At 37.4% G+C, this 18,488-nt stretch overlaps 1 protein-coding gene across 1 annotated transcript in view; it reads left to right on the top strand.

The window, feature by feature from the left end:
* The window catches only part of LOC149078594 (PDF receptor-like), an 89,735-nt gene that overhangs the window by 61,177 nt on the left and 10,070 nt on the right, over nt 1-18,488 (top strand). The window contains exon 5 of the mRNA XM_089240711.1: nt 16,643-16,763. Within this exon, the coding sequence (XP_089096837.1) occupies nt 16,643-16,763 (121 nt within the window). The remainder of the gene's footprint in view (nt 1-16,642; nt 16,764-18,488) is intronic.

Here is an 18,488-nt window from a genome sequence, read left to right on the forward strand (position 1 = left end):
AACCGGCGATTATGCTTAATCACCAGATTTATCACAATTACTGTATTTTATACATGGCACCAACCTGTAAATGTTGTCAAATTTAGTGCTCAATGATAACAATTCTGAAAAGTGCCCCGCGACGTAAAAAAATTTTGGAACCAGTTTTCTATCACTTTGGTCCCTCCCCACGAAATGAAAGTGATCCCCCTTGAAATGAAATTTCTGGCTAGGGGCCTGATGAAACACATGACGTCAATTATTTCACCACTGACGTAAGCTCCCAAAGCTGAAGTAAATTGCTATCCAAAGAATTCTCGTAATTTTGGTAGATTGTAAAAACCATGTCACTAAGTTTTATTGCACATTTAGGCTAACCAAATTTCTTCGAGAAAAATACCGGAACTCAGGATTTCAAATACGGGTAAAATACGGAACATCGCTAATCATCGCCATAAATGACGCCGAATGTAAGCACAACTGTAAGTTGAAAACTTTTGCAGAAATTTCTTAAAAAACACCAATGGCAGGAAACAAAGCATTACTCTGAGAGAATTGCAGTGAACAAAACTGGATTCCACGAAGTACATTGTAAAATAACGAAATAAAACGTTTGAAGGGGCAAACAATTAAATCAACGTTTAGTATTTGCCGTCTTGCAGTGGAGTAGTTTATGAGCTAGCGTTTTACTGTGGAAGTGTTGGTTCGAACCCCGATTCTCTCGGGCATGGATGTTTATTAACATTAACAAATTCCCTGAACAGATCATACAGGATCTCTTGAACATATTTGAGGATCACTTTATCAAGTAATTAAAAAAACCATGATGTATGTGAGATGAATATTCTTATTCATAGTTGTAATTATAGTGATATAATTTATGCGTCGAAAAATAATTTCAATAGTTGATTTTAATAAAGTATAAAACTATAAGCATCTAAAAGTAGGCTTTGTAGATTCTACAATGTAGAACATTCGTGACAAACCACGGCATTCTTGCAAAAAAAGTCGAGACAGCCAAAATAAAGTGAAAATACGGGAATGTCCCGGGAAATGCGTGACATATGTGTCATATGCATAAGGTCACCACAAAACGTTTGCTAAGTAGGCCTATATTTTGCTATTTATCTTTTATTTTCACTGTCCCGCATTTGTTTTTCAAAATGTCCCGTATTTTCGACTAAACTCACTTGACTCGCTGAAACTCGCTCAATCTTGACTGAAAACGTGGAGGAAGATAATTTTAATTTCTTACAAATCACGGTACGATTAATTATGTTTGTAAACATAAACGTTCATGTCGTATATATATTTGTGACGTGTTTCTTTTTTACATAACAAAAGCTAGACATTTTTAAAAAAATATCAATAACATAACATTTATTTTGTGAAATACATTTTTATTTACAGCAATTTATAGTAGTCCTTCTTCGTACATACCCATCAGCATTTCTTTCCCATCACACACACAATTTAAACCATAATTATCAATTTTTCAACATTTGACAATTTTTTGAGAGATAGAATAGCAATAAGCACGGTGACCATACATCCCGTATTTCTCGGGACAGTCCCGGTTTTCTTCTGTTTTTTTGCTGTCCCGACTTTTTTGCAGAAATGTCCCGAGTTTTCAAATATTTTCAACGAAGTCAACTTTTATTCTTCAAATCAACGATTAAAATTATCTTTCCAGCTTAGAAATTACATCACAATAATGAGGCTTTTGGAATAGACATCATAATCATCATCAGCATTGGCGTACTCAAAGGGAACCCCCCCCCCCTCTCCGAGCCAAGATTATAGTGTTATTTTACAGGAAAAAAGGTAAAACCCCCTCAGAAGGTAAAAAAATCTCAATTCCCCCTCGAGAAAATTCTGCGTACGCCTATGATCATCAGTATCACTTGGAGGGACAAGCACAGCATGTTTTTCCCATGGAAAGCAATGTTAAAATTGTCGAATTTACCTTAGAAATGTGGAAATTTAGTAGGGTTTTTCGCCTCATCAATAATTTTAAAAATTGAACTGAATTCTCGAAAAACTGAGTTCGGTTAGAAATATGAAGCACAAAAAATTAAATATAAAATAATTAGCCGGACCTACTTTTGAGTTAGAAATTCATGCAATAACATTGATTTATATCTTCTCAAGCACAAAAATGAGAATTAATACTTCTGTATTGTTTTATAACATCCAATATCATCAATCTATATAGTTTAGGATGTTTTGAAGTTAATTATGGGCCCATAAATTACACTGAAGAAATTCCGCAGCTTTAATCAAGCATTTTTTGAAGCAAAAGCAGGCAAATCGATAACTTGAGCTTCAAGAAAATTTTCGAAATATCTAGCACCCATCAAAAAGAAAAAAAAACCAATTCATTTCTACGTTTCTTTAATTTTGATTTATATCTTTCATGAGTTGCGCAGGAAGTCGCCATATTGGTTACCATGTATGTCCCTCCAGAAAAAGGGAAATATCACGTGATTCAAAAAGCCTCATTAAGAGACTAAAAACAAGAATATTCATCCCACACATTTGTCATGTTTTTTTTTAATTCACTGCAATTTGAAGTGGCGCTTTATTTCTCGCGATTGGCGAATTTTCTGTGATTTTAGCACGAGTTAACGACTTCGCTTACTTTTGGCATCATTTAGCGATAATTGACATTGTCCCACATTTTCCCGTATTTCGAATCCCAATTTCACGTATTTTTCTTGAGCAAATATGGTCGGCCTAACAATAAGCAATTCTTTACTTAGGATCTCTATCTCCCGTATTTCCACCGATAAAATATGGTAAACCTACGTATACCAATTTGTTTTCCGTGACCGACATACCACGGTCACTTTCCCTCGAACAGATGAGTTAACGGGCGCTTTATACATTATATTTTTTGTTCATAAATCCGTAGATGAAAATTTCGGTTACTTCAAGACAAAATGATATCGCATAATCCACATTTGCAAGTTCCATTTATCAATGATGAAATATTAACAGAAAGACGAAACGGGGGTCTTTTTTGACGCTGCACGCTGTTTAAGCTTACATATCTCTGCTAAGAATAAACCGAACCACCTGGAATTTCTGGACTTTTCCTGATTTAGCATGTTCTTATTGTATACCAAAGCTTCCTTTCGTTATCTTTTTTAACAACGAAGCTACGAGCGATATACCTAGAAAGACCGAAGGGGGCCATAGTGACCCTTCCTTATATTCTAGCACAATATGCGGTAAATACTACTATCGTCGTCACAATTGATTTCTAAGTAGGTTATAATCCTTCTGAAAGTCTTTTTTGCATTTGACCTTGTGTGTGACCTTTCTTTTCCTCTCATTCTTCTCTGCAAGTGTCGTCAGCAGGTGTGTGATTTTTGGTTTTTGTCAAGCATTCTTGCCATATTATCCGTTAAATTGTTTATTCTGGGACGTAGAAAATTTGAGTGCATGTGATCTTCTCAAACAGTTAGTTTAGAACATAGTTTCCCAAACTTTTTGTTCCATCGCCCCCTTCTTCAGATAAATTTTTCCCTCATCATCCCCCAACTCAAACGAACCCATAGTATCCTATGTTATACCCGTGGCTTCTATCGCCCCCTTGGCCCTTTCTATCGCCCACCAGGAGGCGATATCGCCCACTTTGGGACACATTGGTATAGAATGACGAGAAAACGTATATTTACTGAAGAAATACTCCAGGAGATGCTCCATTAGATGAGAGAAACTCTGGAAGCAGTTATGATGAAAGTGCAGAAGAGCATAGACCTTCCCTATGTCGAACTGTAGTGAAGAAAGTAGCGGCTCTGATGAAGATTTAAATCAATATAAAATTATTTCTCGGGCGCGGTAGCCCAGGTCGATAAGATACTCGCATAAAGTACCAAAGGATGTTTAGAGGTGTCGCGAGTTTGATACCCGGTTCGTCTTTGTCAGAAAACTTTCCTGGCACAGGGGTACAACAGACACGGCGACTTGACCGCATGAAGTCCCCCATTGAGGAGTTAGTGCACCAACCTCTCGATGAGCTTAGAAACAAGCTTGCCGTTCGGAGTCGGCAATAAATTGTAGGTCCCGGTCTAATTAGCTCTCGTGTGCAGAAAATGACAGTGGTGTGACTCATTATAACTCGTTGAAGCCACAGAAACGATCTAAGAAACTGCAGCAGATGGGAGCATATGGAAAATCATAGAACCTTCCTCAACTTTAGGATGTCGAGGATCACAAAATATATTGAGAGAAAATCAAGGCCCCACATTTTATGCGTTCAAAAAACATAAATGAAAGTGTTCTGGGTTCGTGACGCCTTATTTTCTGCGACAAAATGATTCGACATATACAGAAGCTGAAGCCCATCGTCGTCTAAATGAAACTTCTTGATCAGTTTCTTTGCTTGAACTGGATGCAACGATATCCATTATGTATGCAAGAGGTGCAAAAAACTTCCTACTGAATTCATTGTGGTCGTCGAGATTTGGGGTCCTCTATTTTTTCCCCAAACAATGACAAGATATCGTTTCAAAGAAATTTTGAAATTCATGCGATTCGATCTGACCAATTTTCTCTTGCATGTTCACTATGGATTTCATTCATAGAATACAGTGCGACTTGCTACAAACCAGGGCCCAATCTAACTGTGGACGAACAACTTCTACCCTCAAAAGCAAGATGTCCATTTACACAGTATATCCCAAGTAAGCCAGACAAATTTGGGATAAAATTCTGGCTTCTTGCCTGCGTTGATTCCAAATATATTCTGAATGGACAGAAAATCAGTTTCGATTACACTGGGACAGATAACACCAGACCAGCAAATCAACTTGTCTATGAATATGTAATTCGATTAGTCAAACCTTATCTAGGAGAATGTCGAAACAAACAAAAAAAGATGATTATTTTACATCACTGAGATTATGTGCATTTTTGAAAAGGACAAGCTTGGTTGGGACCCTTCAAAAAGACCGTCGTGAGGTACCTCCAACTGCAAAAACAGGAACACAGAATCTATACTCGTCGATAGTATTCAAAACTGGAACTGATATCACGCTGACATCTTATCAGAGAAAAAAAAAATTAAAAATGTTCTAGTTTTGAGTTCACTTCATACTGATGTCACTATCAACGAAAACGTGAAAAAGACCCCAGAAACAGTTGCCTACAATAACGAAATTAAATATGGAGTCGACATCGTGGATCAAATGGTGCGATTATACACGAATAAGAATGGAAGTCATCCCTGGCCAATGCATGTTTTCGGAAAAAATTACGAACCTCAACAGATCCTTTTTCACGAGAGCGAAAGGGAAACGTTTCCGGGAAAAAATTAGGAAAATTCTGCGAAATTTTAATTCGAAGAAATTGTAATATTTTATACCGCCCCTCAACAGATCCTTTTTCACGAGAGCGAAAGGGAAACGTTTCCGGGAAAAAATGAAGAAAATTCTGCGAAATTTTAATTCGAAGAAATTGTAATATTTTATACCGCCCCTCAACAGATCCGTTTTCACGAGAGCGAAAGGGAAACGTTTCCGGGAAAAAATGGCGAAAATTCTGCGAAATTTTAATTCGAAGAAATTGTAATATTTTATACCGCCCCTCAACAGATCCTTTTTCACGAGAGCGAAAGGGAAACGTTTCCGGGAAAAAATTAGGAAAATTCTGCGAAATTTTAATTCGAAGAAATTGTAATATTTTATACCGCCCCTCAACAGATCCTTTTTCACGAGAGCGAAAGGGAAACGTTTCCGGGAAAAAATGAAGAAAATTCTGCGAAATTTTAATTCGAAGAAATTGTAATATTTTATACCGCCCCTCAACAGATCCGTTTTCACGAGAGCGAAAGGGAAACGTTTCCGGGAAAAAATGGCGAAAATTCTGCGAAATTTTAATTCGAAGAAATTGTAATATTTTATACCGCCCCTCAACAGATCCGTTTTCACGAGAGCGAAAGGGAAACGTTTCCGGGAAAAAATGACGAAAATTCTGCGAAATTTTAATTCGAAGAAATTGTAATATTTTATACCGCCCCTCAACAGATCCTTTTTCACGAGAGCGAAAGGGAAACGTTTCCGGGAAAAAATGGCGAAAATTCTGCGAAATTTTAATTCGAAGAAATTGTAATATTTTATACCGCCCCTCAACAGATCCTTTTTCACGAGAGCGAAAGGGAAACGTTTCCGGGAAAAAATGGCGAAAATTCTGCGAAATTTTAATTCGAAGAAATTGTAATATTTTATACCGCCCATCAACAGATCCGTTTTCACGAGAGCGAAAGGGAAACGTTTCCGGGAAAAAATGGCGAAAATTCTGCGAAATTTTAATTCGAAGAAATTGTAATATTTTATACCGCCCCTCAACAGATCCTTTTTCACGAGAGCGAAAGGGAAACGTTTCCGGGAAAAAATGGCGAAAATTCTGCGAAATTTTAATTCGAAGAAATTGTAATATTTTATACCGCCCCTCAACAGATCCGTTTTCACGAGAGCGAAAGGGAAACGTTTCCGGGAAAAAATGGCGAAAATTCTGCGAAATTTTAATTCGAAGAAATTGTAATATTTTATACCGCCCCTCAACAGATCCGTTTTCACGAGAGCGAAAGGGAAACGTTTCCGGGAAAAAATGACGAAAATTCTGCGAAATTTTAATTCGAAGAAATTGTAATATTTTATACCGCCCCTCAACAGATCCTTTTTCACGAGAGCGAAAGGGAAACGTTTCCGGGAAAAAATGGCGAAAATTCTGCGAAATTTTAATTCGAAGAAATTGTAATATTTTATACCGCCCCTCAACAGATCCTCTTTCACGAGAGCGAAAGGGAAACGTTTCCGGAAAAAAATGACGAAAATTCTGCGAAATTTTAATTCGAAGAAATTGTAATATTTTATACCGCCCCTCAACAGATCCGTTTTCACGAGAGCGAAAGGGAAACGTTTCCGGGAAAAAATGGCGAAAATTCTGCGAAATTTTAATTCGAAGAAATTGTAATATTTTATACCGCCCCTCAACAGATCCTTTTTCACGAGAGCGAAAGGGAAACGTTTCCGGGAAAAAATGGCGAAAATTCTGCGAAATTTTAATTTGAAGAAATTGTAATATTTTATACCGCCCCTCAACAGATCCTCTTTCACGAGAGCGAAAGGGAAACGTTTCCGGAAAAAAATGACGAAAATTCTGCGAAATTTTAATTCGAAGAAATTGTAATATTTTATACCGCCCCTCAACAGATCCGTTTTCACGAGAGCGAAAGGGAAACGTTTCCGGGAAAAAATGGCGAAAATTCTGCGAAATTTTAATTCGAAGAAATTGTAATATTTTATACCGCCCCTCAACAGATCCTTTTTCACGAGAGCGAAAGGGAAACGTTTCCGGGAAAAAATGGCGAAAATTCTGCGAAATTTTAATTCGAAGAAATTGTAATATTTTATACCGCCCCTCAACAGATCCGTTTTCACGAGAGCGAAAGGGAAACGTTTCCGGGAAAAAATGGCGAAAATTCTGCGAAATTTTAATTCGAAGAAATTGTAATATTTTATACCGCCCCTCAACAGATCCGTTTTCACGAGAGCGAAAGGGAAACGTTTCCGGGAAAAAATGACGAAAATTCTGCGAAATTTTAATTCGAAGAAATTGTAATATTTTATACCGCCCCTCAACAGATCCTTTTTCACGAGAGCGAAAGGGAAACGTTTCCGGGAAAAAATGGCGAAAATTCTGCGAAATTTTAATTCGAAGAAATTGTAATATTTTATACCGCCCCTCAACAGATCCTTTTTCACGAGAGCGAAAGGGAAACGTTTCCGGGAAAAAATGGCGAAAATTCTGCGAAATTTTAATTCGAAGAAATTGTAATATTTTATACCGCCCCTCAACAGATCCGTTTTCACGAGAGCGAAAGGGAAACGTTTCCGGGAAAAAATGGCGAAAATTCTGCGAAATTTTAATTCGAAGAAATTGTAATATTTTATACCGCCCCTCAACAGATCCTTTTTCACGAGAGCGAAAGGGAAACGTTTCCGGGAAAAAATGGCGAAAATTCTGCGAAATTTTAATTCGAAGAAATTGTAATATTTTATACCGCCCCTCAACAGATCCTCTTTCACGAGAGCGAAAGGGAAACGTTTCCGGAAAAAAATGACGAAAATTCTGCGAAATTTTAATTCGAAGAAATTGTAATATTTTGTACCGCCCCTCAACAGATCCGTTTTCACGAGAGCGAAAGGGAAACGTTTCCGGGAAAAAATGGCGAAAATTCTGCGAAATTTTAATTCGAAGAAATTGTAATATTTTATACCGCCCCTCAACAGATCCTTTTTCACGAGAGCGAAAGGGAAACGTTTCCGGGAAAAAATGGCGAAAATTCTGCGAAATTTTAATTCGAAGAAATTGTAATATTTTATACCGCCCCTCAACAGATCCTCTTTCACGAGAGCGAAAGGGAAACGTTTCCGGAAAAAAATGACGAAAATTCTGCGAAATTTTAATTCGAAGAAATTGTAATATTTTATACCGCCCCTCAACAGATCCTTTTTCACGAGAGCGAAAGGGAAACGTTTCCGGGAAAAAATTAGGAAAATTCTGCGAAATTTTAATTCGAAGAAATTGTAATATTTTATACCGCCCCTCAACAGATCCTTTTTCACGAGAGCGAAAGGGAAACGTTTCCGGGAAAAAATGAAGAAAATTCTGCGAAATTTTAATTCGAAGAAATTGTAATATTTTATACCGCCCCTCAACAGATCCGTTTTCACGAGAGCGAAAGGGAAACGTTTCCGGGAAAAAATGGCGAAAATTCTGCGAAATTTTAATTCGAAGAAATTGTAATATTTTATACCGCCCCTCAACAGATCCGTTTTCACGAGAGCGAAAGGGAAACGTTTCCGGGAAAAAATGACGAAAATTCTGCGAAATTTTAATTCGAAGAAATTGTAATATTTTATACCGCCCCTCAACAGATCCTTTTTCACGAGAGCGAAAGGGAAACGTTTCCGGGAAAAAATGGCGAAAATTCTGCGAAATTTTAATTCGAAGAAATTGTAATATTTTATACCGCCCCTCAACAGATCCTTTTTCACGAGAGCGAAAGGGAAACGTTTCCGGGAAAAAATGGCGAAAATTCTGCGAAATTTTAATTCGAAGAAATTGTAATATTTTATACCGCCCCTCAACAGATCCGTTTTCACGAGAGCGAAAGGGAAACGTTTCCGGGAAAAAATGGCGAAAATTCTGCGAAATTTTAATTCGAAGAAATTGTAATATTTTATACCGCCCCTCAACAGATCCTTTTTCACGAGAGCGAAAGGGAAACGTTTCCGGGAAAAAATGGCGAAAATTCTGCGAAATTTTAATTCGAAGAAATTGTAATATTTTATACCGCCCCTCAACAGATCCGTTTTCACGAGAGCGAAAGGGAAACGTTTCCGGGATAAAATGGCGAAAATTCTGCGAAATTTTAATTCGAAGAAATTGTAATATTTTATACCGCCCCTCAACAGATCCGTTTTCACGAGAGCGAAAGGGAAACGTTTCCGGGAAAAAATGACGAAAATTCTGCGAAATTTTAATTCGAAGAAATTGTAATATTTTATACCGCCCCTCAACAGATCCTTTTTCACGAGAGCGAAAGGGAAACGTTTCCGGGAAAAAATGGCGAAAATTCTGCGAAATTTTAATTCGAAGAAATTGTAATATTTTATACCGCCCCTCAACAGATCCTCTTTCACGAGAGCGAAAGGGAAACGTTTCCGGAAAAAAATGACGAAAATTCTGCGAAATTTTAATTCGAAGAAATTGTAATATTTTATACCGCCCCTCAACAGATCCGTTTTCACGAGAGCGAAAGGGAAACGTTTCCGGGAAAAAATGGCGAAAATTCTGCGAAATTTTAATTCGAAGAAATTGTAATATTTTATACCGCCCCTCAACAGATCCTTTTTCACGAGAGCGAAAGGGAAACGTTTCCGGGAAAAAATGGCGAAAATTCTGCGAAATTTTAATTCGAAGAAATTGTAATATTTTATACCGCCCCTCAACAGATCCTCTTTCACGAGAGCGAAAGGGAAACGTTTCCGGAAAAAAATGACGAAAATTCTGCGAAATTTTAATTCGAAGAAATTGTAATATTTTATACCGCCCCTCAACAGATCCGTTTTCACGAGAGCGAAAGGGAAACGTTTCCGGGAAAAAATGGCGAAAATTCTGCGAAATTTTAATTCGAAGAAATTGTAATATTTTATACCGCCCCTCAACAGATCCTTTTTCACGAGAGCGAAAGGGAAACGTTTCCGGGAAAAAATGGCGAAAATTCTGCGAAATTTTAATTCGAAGAAATTGTAATATTTTATACCGCCCCTCAACAGATCCGTTTTCACGAGAGCGAAAGGGAAACGTTTCCGGGAAAAAATGGCGAAAATTCTGCGAAATTTTAATTCGAAGAAATTGTAATATTTTATACCGCCCCTCAGCAGATCCGTTTTCACGAGAGCGAAAGGGAAACGTTTCCGGGAAAAAATGACGAAAATTCTGCGAAATTTTAATTCGAAGAAATTGTAATATTTTATACCGCCCCTCAACAGATCCTTTTTCACGAGAGCGAAAGGGAAACGTTTCCGGGAAAAAATGGCGAAAATTCTGCGAAATTTTAATTCGAAGAAATTGTAATATTTTATACCGCCCCTCAACAGATCCGTTTTCACGAGAGCGAAAGGGAAACGTTTCCGGGAAAAAATGGCGAAAATTCTGCGAAATTTTAATTCGAAGAAATTGTAATATTTTATACCGCCCCTCAACAGATCCGTTTTCACGAGAGCGAAAGGGAAACGTTTCCGGGAAAAAATGACGAAAATTCTGCGAAATTTTAATTCGAAGAAATTGTAATATTTTATACCGCCCCTCAACAGATCCTTTTTCACGAGAGCGAAAGGGAAACGTTTCCGGGAAAAAATGGCGAAAATTCTGCGAAATTTTAATTCGAAGAAATTGTAATATTTTATACCGCCCCTCAACAGATCCTTTTTCACGAGAGCGAAAGGGAAACGTTTCCGGGAAAAAATGGCGAAAATTCTGCGAAATTTTAATTCGAAGAAATTGTAATATTTTATACCGCCCCTCAACAGATCCGTTTTCACGAGAGCGAAAGGGAAACGTTTCCGGGAAAAAATGGCGAAAATTCTGCGAAATTTTAATTCGAAGAAATTGTAATATTTTATACCGCCCCTCAACAGATCCTTTTTCACGAGAGCGAAAGGGAAACGTTTCCGGGAAAAAATGGCGAAAATTCTGCGAAATTTTAATTCGAAGAAATTGTAATATTTTATACCGCCCCTCAACAGATCCTCTTTCACGAGAGCGAAAGGGAAACGTTTCCGGAAAAAAATGACGAAAATTCTGCGAAATTTTAATTCGAAGAAATTGTAATATTTTGTACCGCCCCTCAACAGATCCGTTTTCACGAGAGCGAAAGGGAAACGTTTCCGGGAAAAAATGGCGAAAATTCTGCGAAATTTTAATTCGAAGAAATTGTAATATTTTATACCGCCCCTCAACAGATCCTTTTTCACGAGAGCGAAAGGGAAACGTTTCCGGGAAAAAATGGCGAAAATTCTGCGAAATTTTAATTCGAAGAAATTGTAATATTTTATACCGCCCCTCAACAGATCCTCTTTCACGAGAGCGAAAGGGAAACGTTTCCGGAAAAAAATGACGAAAATTCTGCGAAATTTTAATTCGAAGAAATTGTAATATTTTATACCGCCCCTCAACAGATCCGTTTTCACGAGAGCGAAAGGGAAACGTTTCCGGGAAAAAATGGCGAAAATTCTGCGAAATTTTAATTCGAAGAAATTGTAATATTTTATACCGCCCCTCAACAGATCCTTTTTCACGAGAGCGAAAGGGAAACGTTTCCGGGAAAAAATGGCGAAAATTCTGCGAAATTTTAATTCGAAGAAATTGTAATATTTTATACCGCCCCTCAACAGATCCTTTTTCACGAGAGCGAAAGGGAAACGTTTCCGGAAAAAAAAAAGAAAATTCTGTGAAATTTTAATTCGAAGAAATTGTAATATTTTATACCGCCCCTCAACAGATCCTTTTTCACGAGAGCGAAAGGGAAACGTTTCCGGAAAAAAATGACGAAAATTCTGCGAAATTTTAATTCGAAGAAATTGTAATATTTTGTACCGCCCCTCAACAGATCCGTTTTCACGAGAGCGAAAGGGAAACGTTTCCGGGAAAAAATGGCGAAAATTCTGCGAAATTTTAATTCGAAGAAATTGTAATATTTTATACCGCCCCTCAACAGATCCTTTTTCACGAGAGCGAAAGGGAAACGTTTCCGGGAAAAAATGGCGAAAATTCTGCGAAATTTTAATTCGAAGAAATTGTAATATTTTATACCGCCCCTCAACAGATCCTTTTTCACGAGAGCGAAAGGGAAACGTTTCCGGAAAAAAAAAAGAAAATTCTGTGAAATTTTAATTTTATGTAATATTTTATACCGCCTCTAAAGAGATTTGTTGGAAGAAGATATTTCATACTTTGCCTGGATTGTGTTTAGGCATTCTATAGAATGACTAGTCATTCTATAGAATGCCTAGGCAAAGTATAGAATAAAACCGGTATTTCATACTTTGCCTGAAACGACCAGGCATTCTATACAATGCCTAGGCATTCTATAGAATGCCTGGATTTCATACTTTGCCGGTAACATATATATACATATACGGGGTGATTATAAAAAAAACTACCCCGGCATATGGGCCCCCTAACTATCATACCATTCACAGAAACTGAATGAAATTTTGGCATAAGGTATTTTAATGTATGCGCTCAAGAATGATATGGAAAACAACAGTGTCACTCTAACAGTTACGGTTACAGTGAGAAAATTTCGAAAATATCAAATGGCAACACCAAGTTTTTTGTATTGGAATGCATACTGAAAAACACTAAATAGCGTTGGAATGGCACCTGTAGCACGAAAATCCCCGGAGCTAGGCAAGGAAAAAGTAAAAAGGACTTTGCCGTGCACCAGAGCATTAATGTTCGTTTCATTCGTCACGCCGTTTCTTCGGCTGAGATCCCATCCTGATTAGTCCTCCACAAGGTCATGTGGAAAATTTGTGAAACAATAAAATGCTTTATTTTATGCTGCTTCTCTGTCCTTATTGGTTGTCCTCACTTTTAGCCTATCTACCGCCGGCGATTTTCATGCTACAGTTGCCGTTCGAACGCTTTTTAGGGTTTTTCACAATGGAGATCACATTCCAATACAAAAAACTTGGTGTTGCCATTTGATATTTTCGAAATTTTCTCACTGTAACCGTAACTGTTAGAGTGACACTGTTGTTTTCCATATCATTCTTCAGCGCATACATCAAAATACCTTATGCCAAAATTTCATTCAGTTTCTGTAAATGGTATGATAGTTAGGGGCCCATATGTCGGGATAGTTTTTTTATAATCACCCTGTATATATATACATATATATGTATATATATATATATATCGGATAATAAGAAATACGACAATTTCTCGCTCCTCAATCAACACCAAAAGTGCATTTCCACGCTGGCTGGATTTTTATCGAGCAAATACGGGGAATTGAGGTCTTGAATAATAGAAAATATGGGATTGCACTAATTTTCTCCGAAAACGTTGCCAAAAATATATGAAGAAGAAAATTGTCATGAATAGCTGAAACGATCGGATAATAAGCGATAAGTGGAAAATAAATGTGTGATATAAATACAATAAAATCTCTCTTTGCGGACACCAGCGGGACAAAAAAATTCGGCGGTAAAGAGGGGTTACCGCATCTATGTCCGTTATCAGGGGTATTACTGTACTTGTATCCATAATTATATGGTGTTTGGTCAGAACATGATGACTTCAAAATATGTTTGATATATAAGCATTTTCATTGCTATTTAAAAATCAAAAATAAAGCATATACACACAAATACAAATGAAAATATTATACATCAGCTTGTTGTTTGGCCGTACGCACGTATTTGTGCATTTAACTCACTTCTAATTATTTATTATTAGAAAGACTCACATTTACATCAAAAGGCCATTTTTTGGAGATATCATGTTTTGACCAAATACCACAGAATTATCGTCACATAATTAATTTAAAAGTAATGAAAATTATCTAAATCCATAATTTCAGTAAAATTTACAAATTCAAGTAAGCTAGCTTCGTTGGAAAAAAAAAACCGGACATTTTTATGAAACGCGATGGCCAAAAATTACGGGAAAATACAGGAATATCTCGAAAAATACAGGTCAAGTGTTTACCTTAATCTTTGGCTATCGGATGTGCAAGTTTGTAGAGTTTACACCTCGGAAACGGGATAGAGCAATTCTCTCGTTATAACGTTGACTATTTTTGGTAACGTCTGGAAATGAAGTTTCTTTCTGTGACTCGTTTTCAAAATTCGAATTTCTGTCATCGCCGAGAATATTCCCGGTTTTCCGGAAATTCTTTCCTATCGAATCGGCTTTTTCTCCCCCAATGGAATTTTCTTTTCGATTTACTGGTGCTCGTTCGCTTCTCTTAAAGAAAAAAAACGGGACGGAATTCACGTTTTGAGGTCGATGTTAAAGTAATAACAGATGAATTTACGATGGAGGATTCTTCGAAATACTAGTTTTAATCCGGTGGGAAAATGTAGATGGAGTAGGAGAGAAAGACGGGAAAAAGACCTAATCCGATAATCCGAAATTTCCCCGAAAAGCTACAACTGTTACCAATATAAATTTTTATAGATTTCTTTTTATAAATCTTTGAAAAAAATTTAAAATATTTTAAAAACTTCTCGATTACGAGGGATATTCGGATGAAAATTTAACGAGAATCCAAGAGAAAAATTTTATTCACAACGTTACGGTGATATACATACAGGGTGTGCCATAAATTCATAAATTCGTAAATAGTTTAAAATTTCAAATGGAAAGAATTGGTATATTTTAATGCGGTTTGAGAAAAAGTTGTTCTCACCGAAAGGGGATTTTTTTTTAAATCTTGGGAAAAATGTTTCAAATTTTTGGAAATAGATGACGCTGCACGAAAGCACATCACAGAACTTTCTTCAATCTCTTTACGTGTCCGAAACGTACGTAAAGCTTCAGCAGCAAATCGTGTGTGGCCTAGGTAAAACAACTCCACCAATAGTGCTTTTACCCACCAATGTCAGCATCACAAATGAAAATCTTGTTTAAGTGCCAGTGACAGGAAAATCAGAAATGAGCTGTTATATGATATCGCACACCCTGCGTTTTAACATTTTATGGCGTTCTGATTTGATTTCGTGCAGTGCTCTCTGAGAATATTTTTTTTAGCAAATAACATTCAAAAACACAAAAATTACTTAGATTTATATGAATTTTTAACCTATTTACGAATTTGGATGGGCCACCCTGCACATAAAAATAAGGGAGGGGGGAATACACGCGTACCGGTTAGAACTGATTGCGAATTCCTTGTATAATCTGATCGTTTTCGTTACGGTTTTTTGAAAGTGTATCTGAATGTGCATGACTCGCGGAGCCCTTTTTGCATATAATTTCTGTGGCGGAGCCCCGTAGATCTATTTTTTACTTATTCAGCAAAATTACTGATTTATTTTTATTATTCTAAAGTAATTATAATTATTTTTTTTTCAAATTACTGTTATTTTCCTCGAGCGGCCGCGGAGCACTTGGGGAGCGCACAGGAGCCTCAAGGGCTCCGCGGAGCACCGGTTGAGAACCACTGGTCTAAGGCATAGTTTCCCAAACTTTCTGTGTTCCATCGCCCCCTTCTTCTGAAAATCTTTTTCTCTCATCGCCCCCAACTCAAGCGAACCCATAGGATCCTATGTTATACCCGTAGCTTCCATCGCCCCCTGGACTATTCCATAGCCCACCAGGGGGCGATATTGCCCAATTTGGGGAAACACTGGTCTAAGGGAATTCTAGGTACCCTAATATAGGCCCCCCCCCGAACTCCTTATAATCTGATTTTTTTCGTAAAATGTCTGACCTCGCACATGTTTTTTTCGTAATTGTGTATGATTTGACACATACACGACTAGGAATTATTTAGATCCTCTTCCTCTTAAGCGGATCATGGCCCGCCGCTCTGTCTCAATGGAGAGATTTTAGCGGGCGGTCGAAGAAGACCTGGGCCATGCTGGAAGCTGAAAGCATGTGTGTATTGTGTACCTAATGTGAAATCTGTTTCTGTGTAATGCTTATTATGAATGGCTTGCTGCCGCCATCTGCCGCCAATTTTTTTTTAAACTCTGATTGAAGTTTAATGATTGAATAATTGTTTCGCTGTAGGCCTGTGCTGTCTGCGGCGAGATCGGTTCGCATTCTCGTTCGAAGTTGGGAACCGCAGAAAACCAACTTCAGCCGACCACCACTGTAGCCAACGGTGGGGTTCGAACCCGCTTACTCGCGGACCGAATAAGTCACTCGACCACCACACCGGCGATCATTTAGATGCCATGATAGCGACCCTAATTAGTATTATTTTTTCCCCCTTTGTAACTCAGAATTTTCTCCGGCACAACCACGTCCTCAGGGGCAATGAGCTAATATCGCGTAAGCGATAGAGCCTGGTCATGCTCGGTCCAATTGTATTTTATTGATAAGACAAGTTATATTCTGCAATTTTCAGGTGCTTGTACTGCAGTCGCCTCAGAGTCCACCGTAACCTGTGCATCGCTTTAATGCTACAACTATTTACTCTATTTCCTTTCGGGCTCTCAAAAGCATTTCCTTTGGAGTTCCTTCAAACGGTGAGTAACAAGATCCTAAAGTGAGAGTTTTTTTAAGAAAATAATAATGTCTTTATATATATTCTTTCTTCTAGAGTTTTCGGATGGAGTTGATATCGATCCTTTAATACTCTCGTAAGAGGATGACAGAATGTCTTTCTCTTTTCTTTCTTGATTTTGACGTCTAACACGACTTATTTTTGGTTCAGAAAATATGTATAAATATTTAAAAAAAAATTATCAGATAATCTTTCGCCGTTTTATTTTTAAAAATAATAGTGTATTCGTGTAATCTCTGCCTTAAATATGTGATATACGAGGTGTTTCATCCAAATGACATAACTTGGAAACAGCAATAGATAGAAAAAATGAAACTAGTGTTATATACGTTCGATGGGCAGCCCTAGAATTTGAAATACAACCGTTTGCAGAATTATTTGCAATTTCAACTAATAGATGGAGCCACAGTCGTTTTATTTCCAGGGTTTTTTTTTTTTCGTGGGGTTATTTGAAACGTCATTGATTATCCCAAGAATCCCCAAAATACTGTGTCAGCTCTAACAGTTCATCTGGTTAGCATAAGTCTCCCAATCTATGGTTTCATATTTTTCCGCTTTTCCAAGGCTTAGTTCGTCCTGGACTGGAGTTGCTGTAAGGTTTTGGAGACCGTAACCTACAGAGGGACATAGACTTGGTTGAAGGGGTGCAGAGAAGATCTACGCGTGTCCTTATTGGCAACATGGATACGATGGACCATGTTATGTCTTATTAATATACCGACAATCAACTACTTCGAGAAGGGACAACAGTATATCGTTTAATAAGGGACAACTCTCGGCTGTGGTGTCGCAGGGAATTTTTTTTCTAATAGGGACGTTGATAAATGGAATAGCTTACCTTCGGGGGGGGGGGGGGGGTCATGAATTCTATCCCAATTGACACGTTTAAAAACGAAGTACGATAGTATAGAAAAGTACTCTCGTACTTTTAATCTATTTATCTTACTATACTATAAGATAGTATAGTAAGATAAGTAGAGAAGCTATCCATACATACAATAAGACAACAATAATCTTTTCTTATAGACAGTGCATTCTTGTTAGTTTTGCTCTGTTTTTCTTTAGTGATGTATGCGTTTATTTTGGTTATAATTGACATCCATATTTTTCAGCCAACTCGTAGAACCTGTTGTGGCTTTTGTGTTTGTATTTATATTTATGTAATGTATAAAATACTACCCTTGAGAGGGTTCGTGGAAGGACTAATGCCCCTTGGAGCCACATAGATACATAATTTTCCTGCGTGTTTGTGTGTCTGCAATAAAACAAAAAAGAGAAATAAAAGAGGGCTTTAAACTTCACTCTTTACTTTTGTCATGTCATTACTTGGCAAGGAGAGAGACCATTGCAATATTATTTGTGACCCATGTTTTCAATATCACATACTGTTAAAAGGACAATGCTCTGAGGTTGCGATGCCATCTACTAGCCAAAATTATTACTAATTTTCAAACTGGCGTATTTGAAAAATTCCAGGGCCTACCCACTACAAGAATTACTTTTTAATTTTTCTATCTATCACTGTTTTCAATTCGTGTCATTTCAAAGTTAGGGAGTCCTTCCTATCTTATAAATACAGGGTATCCAGAAAAAGGCACACCAAAAATAGTAAATGGAAGAGAATTTTTCTTTCACACATGCTCGTTAGGAAATCTGTAGAATTTTCAATCACAATATTTCCCAGGTT

This window comes from Pholcus phalangioides, unplaced genomic scaffold, assembly GCF_987345545.1.
Source record: "Pholcus phalangioides strain wild (caught in Gottingen) unplaced genomic scaffold, Ppha-v1.0 ptg000013l_1, whole genome shotgun sequence".
Classification (NCBI taxonomy): domain Eukaryota; kingdom Metazoa; phylum Arthropoda; class Arachnida; order Araneae; family Pholcidae; genus Pholcus; species Pholcus phalangioides.